At 43.1% G+C, this 16,781-nt stretch overlaps 1 protein-coding gene across 2 annotated transcripts; it reads left to right on the forward strand.

Moving 5' to 3' along the window:
• The first annotated feature begins 273 nt into the window (after window positions 1-273).
• Window positions 274-12,419, forward strand: LOC111223490 (chondroitin sulfate proteoglycan 5-like). 2 transcript variants are annotated; one of them, XM_022747656.1, is made up of 5 exons: window positions 274-1,060; window positions 6,137-6,908; window positions 8,187-8,375; window positions 8,663-8,825; window positions 11,453-12,419. In XM_022747656.1, exons 1-5 carry the CDS (start codon window positions 979-981, stop codon window positions 11,639-11,641), a joined length of 1,395 nt encoding a protein of 464 aa, XP_022603377.1. In that variant the 5' UTR covers window positions 274-978; the 3' UTR covers window positions 11,642-12,419. The 2 variants fall into 2 exon arrangements, with proteins under 2 accessions (XP_022603377.1, XP_022603378.1); XM_022747657.1 differs by having other exon boundaries at window positions 275-1,060; window positions 8,663-8,741.
• The last annotated feature ends 4,362 nt before the right edge of the window (window positions 12,420-16,781 follow it).

Genomic DNA, 16,781 nt, shown 5'->3' on the forward strand with positions numbered 1-16,781 from the left:
TGTGTGTGTGTGTGTGTGTGTGTGTGTGTGTGTGAGACTGTATTGGGGGGGAATAGGCAGATGCCATTGTCTGGAGCCTATATTACAATATAACAGTAAGAGGATTAACCACCCATCGTGAAGACCAATACACACACACGCGCACACACACACACACACCTCTGCACTGGCCAAAACCAGCATGCACCCAAATAACCCCCTGACATATAAACACCACCCAGAGAGAGGGAGAGAGAGAGACTTGGACATAGTGTTCACACACACATTAGCAGTGGTGTAAATGGAGCATATTGACTTCCAGTGACAACAGACGCTGCTTAAATCCCCCTCTCACCCCGATTCTACACAAGCTACAGCAGGCTGCTGAGGCTGGACACTGCTAAGCATTTACTCTGTGTGTGCGTCTCTCTCTCTCTCTGTGCGTGTGTGTTGGCACTTTGACACCCAAACGCACAGTGCGCGCGCGCCTTGCCTTGCCGTTCTGCGCCGCGCCGCACCGTGCCGTGCTTTGCCGCTCATCGCCTCTAGTAGCCAAAGGGAAAGGCTTAACGGATCGCAGGCAGGCAGCGACAAACCCGGCTCATTAAAATCTCGTCTGCAGACCCTCTGCCGGTCGCGCGCATTACTACTACAACTCCTCGCGGTGCTGACGGTGCTGTCGACGGACCCAGAGTGACACGCGCGCGCTCAAAAGGTGTGGAGGAGAGGGCACAATGGAACCGAACCCGAGCCGTTAAACGGTTCAGACGTACACACACACAAAACACACACATACACACCTACACACACACACACACAAGCTGCAGCTGTGAAGGAGGCCAGACGCTGGTAAGGAAAACGGCGACATGGCGAAAACGGGAAAGATCTGAACTTTGGAGGATCCGCTGTGAGGATTATCGTACAGTCCAAAACCTGACCGCTGCAACGAGGAACGGGATCAGAGTTTGCATCAGTGTACCAAAAGGAATAGCCAACGGTATGGCGCGCAGTGACAGTCGTTTGGGGACCTGGCAGGTGCTACTGACCATCTCGCTGGTCATCACCCCCCTGTCTGCTCACGGTAAGTCCGTTGCACTACCGGAGTCCCACCCTGTGCGTGTGTAAATGTGTATGTGTATGCATGTATGTGTGTTGCATGCAAGCGCTCACGTGCGAGAATCAAATCACACCTGCATTGGCTTTGACGAAGGAAATGACAAATGACATTGTCCATCTATGCAGCATAGGGACGCTGCCATTTAAAATTTGTGCATTAATGGTTATTTTTAATAATCTTTCTATTGTCATTACTGGATTCTTTGAGCATATATTGGTAGTAACCTGCTTGGCATTGATAGGCTGTATTCTGTTTAGTATGGACACTTATCTCTTAAATGCATTAACAATCCTTTGCATCCTGGCATTAATGATGTCATTGGGTTCATTTTTATACATTTGCATTCAAAAAACTATCAATCAATTCTTAAGATGTGCAGGTAAATGTTATGGTCTGGTGTGAAATGATCTCTCTTCTGTTAAGAGCTGCTATATTGATTATTAATAACACTTGAACCACTGACTGTGGCCATGGTCCGGCCAATCTCATGTCCATTAAGGAGAAAAAACCTTTGCCTCCTGTACATACCTGTTAATGGGTAACTGGTTTGTCTTAAATGTCATGAGCTCTCGCACTGCACGTCTTTATAAAGGAGAAAAAATATAGTTCTGTGGGTGATCGGAGAGACGGAGACATTTGACAGCTCAGTAGCTACTGCAGCTGCGGCGGTGCGTGGCCCAGACAAAGGCGGGATTAGGTGCACTGTGGTCTGGCTACAGGGGGCTAATTCACGGTGTTGAATGGACTGAATTCCTCCAGACATCCAGGAGAAGCCCGAGACAACCGAGCCCCCCACCCCATTCTTATTTAGCTACTGTCCATCCCTTGAGAGATGAAGACAGGCAGTGTGGGAACGAAAATTGGACACAAGAAGTATCTGTTGGGGCGCACACGCACGCACGCACGCACGCACGCACACACACACACACACACACACATACACACACTCTCTCTCTCTCGCGCTGAAATCTGAAAAATCCTGGAAATGTAGAAATGAGCGCTGCTGCTGCTGCCCAGCAACAGGGTGGCTCGTGCACGTAGAGGGTCGCCGGGGTTCACTTGGGCACGCGCTGCCACTATATCGCCACCCCCCCCCCCTTTTCGCCGCATCTCTCGCCCTCAATGTGTAACCAGGCGTTAACACTGTGACATATTGACCGGTAAATGAACGCCTGACGTCCTGTCTCGCTCGCTTTAAACCCCGGAGACCACGTGGTTGTGGATATGTAATTAATAAGGAACATTGTACAGGTGATTCTTCATTTGCACCCAGCTGTCAATTTATTAGGCACATCCAGCTAAAATTAATGCAGTCTCATACAACAGTCGTGCAACAAAATCCTCCATACATGAAGGTTACAATGTTCAGTTTGTGTGAAACTTTTTCAGAGAGGTGCTTATTTAACATAATTGTCATTTTGGAGGCGGCAGCTTGTCCACCCGGTTTATATCAATGAGGGTAGGCTAAAACACCTCTGGGTATAATGCGATACAATTTGAAAACAAAACATTATTGTACTGTGACCCTTAGACAGTAATAGACCAAGAAAATAAAAAAGAACAAACAGGCAGTAGATAATATAGCCTTAATATTCCTATAGCGGTCCTCTAGAGGCCTATAGTTTAATGTATAGGTCTCGCTATGATTTTAAATGATTATATAAAACTCACCTATGAGTTATATTTTATTTTTGACAGTTGACAGTTATTTTTCTCTATTGATCAATTAATAGTTCAGTCTACAAAATGCAGGAAATAGCAAAAAAAAAAAAAATGCCAAGGGCTTGTTTTGTGCCACAAATCGTTTTAACATAATTCACAAATTTGCCTCAAATTACTTTACAATTTGTATAGCATTGGAAACCCTTCCAACTTAACACCCTGTTTTATAAAACCAAATGATTTACCTTCATAGGTGGACCAAGAAAACCATTTTCACATGTGAAAAGTCATTAAATTTTTGTCGCTTTTGCTTCAAAAATGACAATGAATAGATTATTGAAATGGTTACCAATTAATATTCTGTTGATCAGTTAAGCAATCAGTCAGTCCACTAACGCATGCACACACAAACATACAGGAATGCATATTATTCTTGAAGGCCATGTAAAGCAACATGGATCAAATCCAGACTCTTGGGTGCTCTGCCATGTAAGTATGTGTGTGTGTGTGTGTGTGTGTGTGTGTGTCTACTGTCTGAGTGACTGCACACTGTGAGGTCCATCTGCCCTGTAGCCCCAGAAAGCTCATGATATGTCACAATAGATCAGATCATCAGCATCTCCCTGACTTTCACACGCACGCACACAGAAGGGGATGGAGAATACTATTCATGGTTTAGAAATACAAAATGCACTCATATGGATGGGTGGAGGTTACGGTTTGACCAATCAGAGGTGTCAAAAACAAATAAGAGATACAATCAGAGCTGCCGGACACATGCAGTGCAACCTTCCGAAGGTTTCTTTACCAATCAACACAGTCTTACTGTAAAAATAATTAAGTGGATCCACCACTGGCAGGGACCAATACCTGAGTGACGACTGTCTATTAACAGGTTTACATATGTGTTAAAAAAAAAAAGAAAAAAGGAGCTGTATCGCCATCCAACATCCCTACCCATAATTCCCACTCTGTCCTGCTGGTGAGGCATAGGCTGCTGGGAATCTGCGCTCCGGGCAGCCCCAGTGACCTCAGGTAAAACTTGTTACCATGGTGACATGCTCAGCGTGATGCCAGAGGTGAAGAGCTGAGCGGCAGTTAAAGGCACAATTCACACCATTTCTAAGACAGAAATCAAATTGCCAAGCAGGGGCTCATACATTCAATTTGCTCGTCTTGCTCTTGTAATCTCTTCATGTTCCCTTTTGCTCCTGTAATCGCTACAAGACTGCCAGCTGCTAACAGGATGTGGCATCTGAGTCTCAACAGGGAACAAATTGGCAGATTGAACCTTTAAATGAAATTTGAATGAGTTGTAATCTGTTTTAACTGGTGGAGCATGTCTATCTCTTTCACAAACTGCAAAGCATTCGAGTTCATTCCACCTCAGTTTTCCCAGAGATGGAGTTGGCATATAACACTCACTGACTAGCTGGCTGATTGATTGAAAAACAAGAGAGAGAAAGAGCGCGCAAACACTGGATTCTCTGTTTCCACTGCATCTCCCTCGCCCCACTCCTCCTTTCAACATGGCACCTCTTTACATCTCACCATGGCAACAGCAGTGTGTGTGTGTGTGTGTGTGTGTGTGTGTGTGTGTGTGTGTGTGTGTGTGTGTGTGTGTGTGTGTGTGTGAGGTGAATCTCATGGTTCCTCAGCCACCACTAGTCTTCGTGACTCCAGGCACGTTCAGATGGTTTTTGTATTAGCTCTGAATGAAGTGGCAGACACTGAAAGCAGTGATCTCATTGGGCACAGTGATTTCAGGGTGGCAATGGGAGAGATGTCGTCCAGCCAAGTCTTTGGATGACTTGGATGAGATGTACCAGGCCAGTGGAAAAGTATGAAGGAGCAGATTTTTGGCAATCAGTCAACTGTGGGAGCAGTACTTCTAGTGCAAGAAAAATACTCCCCAAACTGTTCAACAGCAGGGTCTCTTTCTTTCTTGTTCCCTTTGTTTTCCCTTATTGTTTTACATTTCTGGAGATGCACAAATGAGCCTTCTTGCCAGGACTTAGATGAGAAGATTGATATGACTCTTATGTCATAAGCTAAATATGAAGCATCCGCCAGCAGCCCATTAGTTTATCTTAGCAAAAAGATTGGAAATACCTTCTCTTCTCTGTCCAAAAGGACAAAATCAAAAGTTTTTTTTTTGTTTTGGAAACTTTTGGATCTGCACTTGAATTTGAAATAGAGTTCTGTGGGTTTGAACGATGTTTGGCTGCACAGCACAAGTTTGTAATTGCTGGCCCATTGGTGACTCGCTGCATGTTAAAAAGTTTTAAGAATTCTTGTCAGGCTGTATCTCCTTGTCCTCTCTCTTTTTCTTTCTCTCTCTGCCTCTGTGACTATGTGTGTGCATCTTTCTCTGCAGCTTGCCTAGTAGAAGAGAAGTGCCTGCAGTCAGCCTCTAACCTATAGCTCTAAATCTTAATCTAATCCTCACCCAGTCTCGGTCACCAGAGCACATTAGACAATCAGTCAGTGTTCCTAATCCTACATCTCCACAGTCTGATTACATGACAGTGTCCAGCTCTTGTTCTGATTTCTTTCACAATTAATCACTTAGCTCTTAAACATGAATCATAGCAAGGTTTTTGCTGAGCCCCTTATCTTTACATCAATTAAACCAATTTTGTGCATTATTTTATACTGTTTGTCAAATTCATGTGAATTTAGAGTGAAAACCTAGTCGGTTCAGCCTTAAGGCATTTCTGCAGAATACTGTTAGGATCCATTTCAATTATTCATGTCTCACCCTTGGCCACAATCTTTATAAAACAAAACAAAGAAAGTGCTATGGGATTAGCTCTGAGCCTTTCTTTGTTATTTTGTCCTCTATATTTAGATGAAAAAATACCTGACAAACTCCCCCACTGTTCTGCCACTGACGCAATGTTGACAATAAGATTATGTCAAAGGGGCACTCGATTGATTTTACACATCAATGTCAGTTTACCTGTCACATGAAGGACTCCGCTGCCTGTGAAAGCAGCTGTACGATGTCTTCATTGGTTCTGGAGGAGCTTTTGCTGGTATGAGTAAATGAGCCCCATGGATGTCATCACAGCTATCCTCCTTTCAGACATTTTTTTTTAATAAAAAGCTTGTGTTACATTCTGGTGTGATCTTTTTTTCCAGGTAGAAAGGATGTAATGAAAAGACACTATTGCATTATGGGAAGTGTGGGATATAGTGTTTCCAGAGCTTTATCCACGATAAGGAACCAAAAGTCAGTCTTTGCTGCAATGATTTTGAAAAATCTGAAATTGAAAAATCTTTAAAATTTGTCACTTGTGAGTCACACAATTTTATGGAAGTAAAATACTAAATGACTGGACTACCCTTTAATGTTTTTCTGTGTCTAATTGACAGGGAGGCATCAACTGGCCAGACACCATCATCACCACAACCAATCAACTGTCAACAAGGAGGCCTTGAACACCAGGATGGTGCTCAGTGATGACTCAGCAGAGAGAGACCACCTGATCGGAGCAGGTCTCGGGGCCAAACTCCCTCTCAGCTCCACCAAACATCACCATTCTCGTAAACGTGTCCACCTAGACTTTGTAGAAGAGGACCCACCTGTTGGGGAGGAGCTCACTGCCGGCGGGGCGGGTCCAGACCAGCCTGGAAACCCCCTGTCCGATGACGTCATCACCGTGGAGTTCCACAGCCCGGCGCCGGATGTTGTGCCCTCTGATTCTGCTCTGGATTGGGCGAAAGCCCCAAAACCCCAGAAGCAGAAAGGGGGAGACCCTACTGCATGGACGCTTTCTGACTTTTACGACTACCTGTCCCCTGATGACGACCTCTCGGCATTAGATACTACACCAGAACCTGAGCCCACCCCTTCACCCCCGCCCGACATGGAGGATGAGAATCCACTCCTTACTGGTACTTCTGTTGTTCCTGACAAGGTGAAGCCTAATGTAGACAGCGGGCCCTCCTTACCTGCTCCTCCTATGCCAGGGCCAGACAAGGGTGATGGGTTGGGCCTAGGTGGTGCCATGGGGACGGATGGCTGCAGGTTGGGCTTTGTACGCTCTGGACCAGGGGTGTGTGTGTCTCAGTGTGACATTGAACCCAATTTCTGCTTCAATGGAGGGGTGTGCACCGTGGTGGCAGGAATGGGAGCCTTCTGCAGGTGAGAAAAAAAACATTTTTTTTCCCACAGTTAAACGTCACTGGCTGTTTTTTTTAGTCTTTGGTTAAATTACAAGGAGGATTGCACCTTCCTTCTTTTTTTGATCGTTTTAAATAACACAGTTATTTTTATATCAGCATTTACAAGCAGGCAGTGACATGTTAGAGGAAAACTGGTAGACATACATATCTACAGTATGAGAGCAGCACCAGGAGTGTCTGGGAGGATTGTTTGGAGCTAAAACAACCTCCCCTTTTAATTTATGTTGTGAAAATTTCCAGTATGTTCCCCCCTGACACAAAAGAAAAGATTTAGGACATTTCAGACAAGCATACACATACACAGAAAACACACACATACACAAAGACAGAAGGCTGGCTTAATGTGTCATGAGGGTTCGTCAAGAACACAGCAGGGTCGCCAAAGGATTAGCTCAGTTTTGGAGGGAGGGGGTAAGGGTGTGTGTGTGTGTGTTGGTAGGCTGATGTAGACACACGCAGTATGCACATACAGAAAGTGTGTGAGAAATATGACAATACAGTGAGGTTAGGGAGCAACACACACATTAAATAAAGACACACACACACACACTGCTCATGCACATGAACACTCACTTATGCACCACGCCTCGATAGCACCATCTGTCCAATCCTACAACCGCACTGTAAGCTTAGAGGTAAACTGTTGCTCATCTGATCTTACCTGCTGAGTAATAGCACACACACACACACACACACACACACACACTCACTCATGTACACACACAACCACACACACACCCACACACACACTGGGATATCTAAGAGTTCAAACACACGCATGCAGTTGCACAGAGAAAGACAGGAATATGGACAAGGTACAAACGCACACACACACACAGACACAGACAGACACACACACGCATGCATGTGTCCTGATCCTTTGATCTCATTAAGGACTAGGCTGCAGGCCGAATCCCTGCTTTGCTGGACAGACCTCAGGACACCATGTCATCAGCCCTGAGTACCATTTTACACTCTTTACTGTGGATAACACGCTGTAGTGATAAATATGGTAAATAAGCTAGTGTAGTGGGCAAACACTGATGATAAACCTCTTGGCTTCGGGCTTTTTCATACAGCAGATTAGAAGGAAAGGAAGGTGGATTACTAAAAGCTGACCAGCTAAAAGTCTTAATTTAATATAAAAAGGCAAATACTTTCATAAGCCAAGCTGTATAACGATGAAAGAATGACCAATCTTTATCTAATTAACCCCCCCACCCCCCTTTGTATCCAGGTGCAATGTGCAGGACTACATCTGGAACAAAGGCACGCGCTGTGATTGGGCAGTCACTGAGTTTCAGGTGCTGTGTGTGGTGGTGGGCGTGGCCTCCTTTGTGCTCCTCCTCCTCTTCATGATCATCGTATTCTTTGCCAAGAGGCTGCACCGCCTCAAGAACGAGAACAAGCGCCTTCGCAAACGCAGGTGTGTGTGTGTGTGACTGGGAGGCGAGAACGTGAAAAGTTTTTAGAGTTGATTTAATTATCTTTGGTGTCCACTGAATTATTTATGTTCTTAGATTGTGATGATACATTTTGTGTCTCCCAGAGGCTTTAAACCTAGTTTCCCACTGTGCAGAGCAATACAGGAAAATATGGACGTGGAAAGACACAAATGCAAAGAAAGACAGAAAAAATGAAAAAAAAAAAAAAAGACACGTTTGCTGCAAATATTTATCACACACCTCTCTCTCCCTCTCTTTCCTCCTGCAGTAAGTACCGCCCACAGAGCACCGAGCCACAGACGGACGGCCTCTCGGTTTCCACAACAGCCGACGGCTCGCAGCCAAACGTAAGGAAACTGTGTGACACCCCTCCGCCCGCTCCCCAAGCTCACTCTCACAACCTGGCGTACTATGACAACATTATCTGTCAGGTATGCCCCAACTATCCTCATGTTTACTCTCCTCTCTCTTTCCTTCCATTCCTCTTCTTTTCCATTTGATTCTTTTCTCTTTTCCATTTGATTCTTTTCTCTTTTCTTCTGTTTAATTTTCCTCCATCTGTTTTCCTCTTTTCCTCATTATGTTCTCCCCCCAGCTTGAGTAGTGGTTTGATCTTTGTATCTCTGTCTGCGTCCGTTTATCTTTCTGTCTGTGTGCATGCCCGTCTATCTGTACTGAAAACATCCAACTAACTGAGTCTTGCAGTGTTATGTACACACCAAACTCGCCTTGATGCCCTATCAAATTATAAATTTTATTGGGTTTTCACCTGGAGTTGTGTATGTACAGTATAAGTGTGTGTTTAATGCTTTTCACACTCACCGATCCCCTCAGAGGCCATCAACAACCAGCTATACCTGGGAATATAAACCCAGAAACCCTTATAACCACTTCCAGGTAAGCAGAGCAGAAACATCCACATTGCCTGCAGCAGTTTCCCTCCCTGGCTTTGCTTTGAACTTATCCACTGTGCAACTGCTAGATGCCAGATTTTGGTTCTCCATTTTCTGCAAAACCTCACCTCCACAAACTCCTCCTGCACCCGATCTTGTATCATCTGTATTCCACGTACAGTGTAGGTGAAATGATTAATTACCTCCTGCAAGGCTTCCTGCAATCAGTTGTTCAGAGGTGTCATGTAGCCAGCCCTGTCTGAATAAATCGCAACTTCCCACATTTGCTGTCTCTCTTACCCGTGCCTCTGCAGCTTCCTGAGAAGCTCAATGAGGAAACCGAGCCTCCATTTTGTTTTAGCTGCTCGCTTCGCTCTTGTGCCCATAAAGCTCAGACAGCCATTTTAGGGTCCCAGTGCAGCAGGTCTCCCCCTTCTCCCCTCCAAAGGTTGTGCATGTAGTGCTGTTATAAGGTGAACTGCATTATGTAGAAGCATGTGTGTGTGTCTGTGAATATGAATGTGTATGCACTGATGCATTAATTAAATTTCTATCCATGTTTCCGTGTGTGGGGATTTGTGTTTTCAGGCAGATTTATGTGTGCCCCTGTTTGGCATTCATCAATCATACTGGCTTTCTAGGTTACTAAGCCAATACAGTAAGGTTACTGAGGCATGACTAAACTCTTCAACTCAATAATCAATGGAAATTCTTATTAATAGAGGCAGATATAAATAGAGATTAACCAATGTTGTTACATAAAGTTTATGAGATCGACAGAACAACACTATTTTACCTGCATGACCTCAAGCTTTTTGAACTTGTTGTCTCTGGTGTGAAAGGGCGTTTAGTGAGTCATATCCAGCTGTGGCCAGTGTGACTGATCAATGGTGTCCTACTTACTGCCTGCTAAGCCCATGACCTTCAGATGTCTGTGACATACCAATCAATCAATGGCTTGAACATTTACGAGCTGACACACGCAGATGTACACAGACACAATAGTTTTGATGTGATACAAACACGGCTCTCTCATTGATTACTGCATGCATTAAATACATTTAACACACATGCATTCGCAAACACGAGAACAGATTGATGGATTTTAAAAAATTGCATATTAATTCTCAGGCCATTACCCACACTTGGCTGGGCTAACTGGAGTGAACAAATTGACTGTTCAAGTGACTTGCTTTTTTTAATATAAACCACTGCTCTCAGAGCTCTGCTGGCATTTCGGCGCAGTTGTTACCGCCGAGTTTCTGTGACTTCCGGATGCTCTAAATGTCAGGTCTAGAGGCTAAAAAGCCCCTGCAGCCATGTAGTCTGCAATGCAGTTTTTTAAATGTCAAAGAGCCGATCGGTATTTTTTAAAAGGCTGAGGTATGATTAGTTGATTAGATAAAGGTTCAGGCATGCAGTTCGAGTATCAGTTCATAGAGTGACCCATATCAGTTCAAGAAGATCATCTCTAGCACGACAGAAGCTATCTGCAGGATAGGCATATGATTTTGTTTTGGTTCTTACTGAGATGGATGTTTTTTAAGTTTCCATTTTTGGTTTCAGTTTAGTTTTTAGTTTTCATTCAATTTAGTCAAAATTCTTTGAGGATTCCACATTGTCATTTACCCTGCTAACTCCATTATCTGGACATACTGTAGATTCCCATGTCCTTCCTCCAACACACATAGCCTCTTCTTTTTACCTGTTGGTAAAAAGGCATCCTGTGGGGATGTAATGTGCCTCAGAGGTTTATGGAATCAATTTTGTGCATATTTTGGTGAACACAGCGGTAACACAGCAGTTGCCAGACCATTGGGTTTTCCTGTTAAATGACAACCTCAAACAATGAATTGGACAAGAATACTACACGCCCTCAAATGATGTAAAATACAAATTATACACACAAGTGATTATACAATGACAAATTAGGATGGGAAAGCTACAGTATCAGTCTTAAGTGGAGCTTGGACACAAGCAGAAAAGCATTTAAGGTCCCTGCAAGTGCACACACATCCACACTCAGATATGCAAATGTGAGGAGCTGATGCACTTCAAGGTTACAGAACCCTGTGTAATACGTGCTCTGTGTATGTGTGTGTATGTGTGTACCTCAAAGTGTGTTTGTATGTGCATATGTAAAGAGTAACTAACTGTCCTCACAGGATGAGCCTCAGAAGCAGGAGGACCCAGCAAAGTCCCCGCAACCCAAGGAAGAGGGGTCTATGAACATCCTCAACTCTCATTCCCCCAAGCATGAGAACAATCGCCCGACCTCTGTCGTCCACGACCACACCCCCAACAACACAGAGGAAAATGCCGAGGTAAACATGCTCCAGAACAACCTGGTATAATGTCACCATCTGTCAAAGTGTGCTGCCAGAGAATCAGACCAAAATATTCAATGCGCACACAAACAACAGGAGATCATTATAGGCTAATATTGTTTACACCTTGAAAAGTACATATTGTGTGTTTTATAAAGTTTGAATTAGGCCTAATGTCAAAAGTAAGCACAACATGAATTTAAGGTTACAACTTGAGAAGCACAATAGTCCTGTTTACAAGGCTGCCATGACATCACTGATCAGATAGTGGCACCACTGCCTCCTTTCTTTTCTCTGTCTGCCTCTTACTCTGGTCTAAAATCTCTGGCTTGGACCAACTAATGACTGACTTTCCTCTCTACTGATGCCCTGCCTTGGTCTTTGACCAATGAACTGTTGCTCCTTCATTGTCTCCTCTCCTGTCCTGCCCCCATCCCCACCCCACCCCCAGTCTGCCCTGCCTTACTGTCTCTCCCTCTGCCCGCATGCATTGGTGTTATCAACGAAAAGTGTCTGAAAACGTAATATTTGCAAAAGAAGTACGTGGAAATCAAGTGAATCTGTATTTGCGAAATATTCATGTTTGACATTGCTAATAAGTGGATATGTTTAGATTATATGAGGTCAAAGTAATTGCTTGGAGTTGATATTTGAATCTATATACACATACAGTATTACACACGCTGTGTCTTGGTTTTCAATGTGATTTCTAATACTTTAATGTACTTGAGGTTCTTTTGTACTTTTTTGGGTATACATGGAGGATTATAGTTCACAGTGGTTGGAATAAATCTTTTTAATTTTATCCAGCTTGTCCCTGTGTGTTGCTATGAGCTCTGCTTTCCCTCGAGACTCTCTCTTTCTCTCTCTCCTTTCTCTGCATGCCTGCTCACAATGAAGCTAACTACTGCCCAACTGCTCCCATGCTAATAATAATTGAATGCATGGCTGACCCTGCTTTTGTGCCACAGTAGGCAGCTCACAGATTACACTACACGCACAATGGCGACTGTGTGCCCATTCAGCACCATGGACAGCTCCTCGAGATGAATAGAAACTACTGCAACAGCTTGAAATACAACTTTTTTTATTCTCCCTGTCAGACATTAAAATTTACAGCAGGCTTTTTAACCAGACCCAGTGTCGTAGCAGGGAAAACATCACAGGTTACTCATTTTTAATTTGTCAATTATAGATCTATATTTTTTTAAACAATGAATGGAGATGAAAGTTAAATTATCTGTTTGTATTTCTCTGTACTTTTTAGAAAATTTTGAGCTTCCAACTTTTAATCCTTTAATTTTACAAGTCCACATTTGTGGCCCACCATCATTTCAATTCAAACTCACAATTTTTTTTTTTTTTTTTACGATTATCTGTATATGTATATATGTATCATCATGTATGTATCATTGTTGTTTTGTTTTATATCTCCATGTCTAGTTCTGATCATTTGTGCTGTCATCTGTTTTGACCCTTCTCCATCCATGGATGAATTAGTAAATGGGCCTATTGGGCCCAGACCTGAGGTATCAGGGGTCTCTGTTATAAATATTGGTAATCATCTGATGCCTAGTCTGATCTGATATTTTTTTTGGTAATACAGCTGCACATTTAGATTAAAATGAGCCAACATCAAAATTATCAATTGCATAGCAAATAAAGGCAAAGAAACTGAACATTTAATATTACAATATGAAGGACAATAAAAAATCATTGAAATGGGCTGAAATTAGAGAGAGATGGAATAAGAAAATAAAGTACAGACAGACAGACATAATAGACCTTAAATTCGGTAACGGTGTTACAGTGCAGTAAAAAGTTGCCTCAAATTCTAGAAAGGAAAAAAAAGTACAGCAGAGAAATTGTGCTTTAAGTAAATAAAATCAACATTACAGGTTTCTTTTGATAGTTTCCTGTAAAATGTATAGTATGCTCTACAGGATTTTGTATATCTGTGTAGAGGAATGTATCTATTGATTTATACATCTCCAGCCTGAACAATCAATAACAGACTCTGAGAGTTATGATTAATCTGGCTATAAAAAATATGTTTGTATTAACTATGGATCACATATGCTCATATCTGAAAGAGGTTGTTCCTGATGATAAACCCACAGAGAATTCTCAGCCCACTCAGCAGTTTCCCTCAGCTCCACAGAGCTTTATAGTGATTTTCAGCTCATTGATTTCATTTACCAACCCTAATTTCACTGTTTTGGTTTCCCCCCTCCGCTATCATAGCATTGTTTTCAGCTGTAGCAGGCAGCTCCTGTCAATGAAATAGCTTTAAAACTTCTTTGTATGCTACCCAGCATTAGATGGCAGACTAGCCAGTGAACATAGTGGACAATTTAGCAGCGAAAAAGTCAGATATTTCCCTGAGAAGTTGGTGGCGATCCAAAGCAGAGCTGTCTGTGTGCCCAGGGGCCCATTGTCTCATAATCCATCCATGCCTGTATCTCTGTACAGCTTTGTTTCATTATTTTTGCCTCTATGACTCTCCTTGCATTGTTGCATCTTTCTCTACTTGCCATATTTTCACATCAGGATGGAGTCACTATTGGCCTGGAAGTGCTCCTCCCTAAAGAGGCCAAGCTCCACTCAGAGACCAGCCCGCCCCTTCAGTATGACGTCTTCCTCTACAAGGTTGCCAACAATGGAGACCCCACTTCTCCCAGCCATGCACCTCTCACTCACTGTGCAAACTCTTACTCCACCTCTTATCCCATTCCCAAATCACCCAAATCGCCCAAAACACCTAAGACACCCAAGTCGCCCAAGGTGCCCAAGTCACCCAAATCACCCAGACACGCCAAGGAGCACCCATCCATTTACCGTGAGCCCTTGTGTGGAAGGCACTCCTCACCTGGCCGTCACCCCTCACTTGGTCGCCACCCATCACCCATTCGTCATTCTGCACCTGGGTGCTATTCTTCCCCTACCTACCATCCGTCCTCCCACCACTCTCCTGCCCAGTATAGATGCATGCCCACCTCCGCTTCCACCCCGCCTCAGCTACGCAGGCCCAGAGGTCGATCTCAAGATCCAGGCTCAGAGCGCTCTTGGAGTGGGAGAGACTACCAGAGTGGACACATTCATCCATCCCCCTCCTCACCTCATCTTACCCAGCCCCCTCCATCACCATCATGCAGGATGAAGTACAGCCCAGTCAGCACCCGATCCCTGCCACCACTCTCCTGACCAGGCCTCCACCCAGCCTGGCCCAGCATCTATAAATTCAAACGCCCCGAACATCTGTCATGATCTAACCTATCCACTGATTTGTCCATCATGACTCTAACTCTTATTAGTGATTTATAGATCATTTATCCATCCATCCATCCATCCATCCATCCATCATCAAGTTTTGTACCCTGCCCCCCCCACACACACATTTATACCTAGAGGAAGCACAGCATCTGGTCCTGGTCCATGGAGCCAGAAAGCAAGAACTGGGACAGTTTTGTATACCACACTCAATCAAACTCAGACATGGATGCATGAAAATGCAAACATTAATCACTGTGTAGTCGCTGCAGCCTCACATTCACACCTTTATGTAGATAACAAATGTCTCAAAGCTCAGGTTACTGCTCACACAAGCACAAAACTACACGTGAACATGCTCTCCTAGAATGGTGCCAACGACAGCGACTGCTGAGGATATTGTTCATAAAGGTTTCATAGTGGTTTACTACAGTAGCCTTAGTGTTTTCAATGGTTTATATAAATCTTTTCTTATTCAGTGTGTAAGATTATTTCATGTTTTCAAAAACTTTTTTGGTATGTTTTTCATGTTTCTAATCCTCAATAAATAGATGAACAACAAAATGTGCAGTATTGTGCTCGAAAGATGGAGTAAGCTGGTAGGAACAAAGCGAACGACGATCAAAAGAGACAGCAAGGCAACAAGAGTAAAGGATGAGGATTTTTGTTTAGTGCACCCAATTTATATGTGAAAAAATATGAGGGACTCTGCTGCCCCTTCGTGGACAAAGCAAGCATTACAACATGGACAGTAAAAGAAAGGCCCGTGTAATTCTGGTGCTTTAGCTACATTTTAGGTTTAAAATTAGGTTAAAGGAGAAAATCACAAGGTTAGCTCCCTGGATAATTCTTCAACCTGGATCATTTCTTTGTGCATGTATCTGGATATGTTTGTCTACAGTATGAATTAGAGTCATGTCCGTGTGCCTGTGCAGAAGAGGTCACATTAAGAGTGTTTTCGACTGCTTATCTAGCCATTTCTAATCAAAGCGAGACCGTTAAACCTACATTTGCTGAATAGCGGCTACAGTGGCTACAAGTGAGATTTAACAAATAATGTTAAATGGTAAAACATTACAACAATAACACAAGTAGAGACGAGCCAGTGAGCTGACTCAGTTATACAGCAATATTTATCTAAAGCCTGACGAAAAGCTACTATCCCCTTTCGTGGTCAAAAATGTAATGTCATTTTGTTTTGGTTATAATTTTTGCCATCAAATGGAAGAGGAAAAGTCGTATTTTATCTCTCAGCCTCTGAAGTGGTTAGTGGGCGCGTGTAACTGACAGCAGAGCAGCAGAGAGGAAACACAAAGTGCACAGTGTTTAGTTAGCAGAGATACTGTAGAGAGAGAACCACATCAGCTTCTGTACCGACTGTAATGACATTATTGGGTAAGTTTAAAGTACTTTTCAGCGTGCTGTAGCTGGATAGCTAATTAGCCTGAAAACTGGCGTAAGTGTACTTTCACCAGGTGAATCAAGAGTACCTGATTGTAGACACGATGGCAGACTTCTCAGGCACCTCCGCAGTTGACAGGAAATCACATGACCTCAGCAGTGGAAGTTGGTCTTGTCGTTATTTCTGTGAAGGAGCACACAAATGTTAATATGTGTTAATATATGTATGTATATATATGTATATTCATATATCACATTTTTGGGGTATACAAAGTTTACTCGTAAGAAATATGTTTTAGAAGTCAAACGATTAAGGCTTCATACAATATTTTAAATTAAGTTTTCAATTAGTACAGATTTTATAAATGAGCATATGAGAATTTAAAGTTAATTCAATAACTTAAACAGTTGCCAATTCTTTTAAATATATTATGAAATGTTTGAATCAAATTTTAATTTATTGAACAATAAATTAAAATTATTAAAGAATGGGAAT

Source organism: Seriola dumerili, unplaced genomic scaffold (genome assembly GCF_002260705.1).
Source record: "Seriola dumerili isolate Sdu_G_001 unplaced genomic scaffold, Sdu_1.0 BDQW01000110.1, whole genome shotgun sequence".
Lineage (NCBI taxonomy): Eukaryota > Metazoa > Chordata > Actinopteri > Carangiformes > Carangidae > Seriola > Seriola dumerili.

Coding starts and splice junctions, on each gene's coding strand:
- LOC111223490 (XM_022747656.1), top strand. CDS start 979: ATGGCGCGCAGTGACAGTCGTTTGGGGACCTGGCAGGTGCTACTGACC. Junction 6,909..8,186: donor GGAATGGGAGCCTTCTGCAG/GTGAGAAAAAAA, acceptor CTTTGTATCCAG/GTGCAATGTGCAGGACTACA. Junction 8,826..11,452: donor ATGACAACATTATCTGTCAG/GTATGCCCCAAC, acceptor CTGTCCTCACAG/GATGAGCCTCAGAAGCAGGA.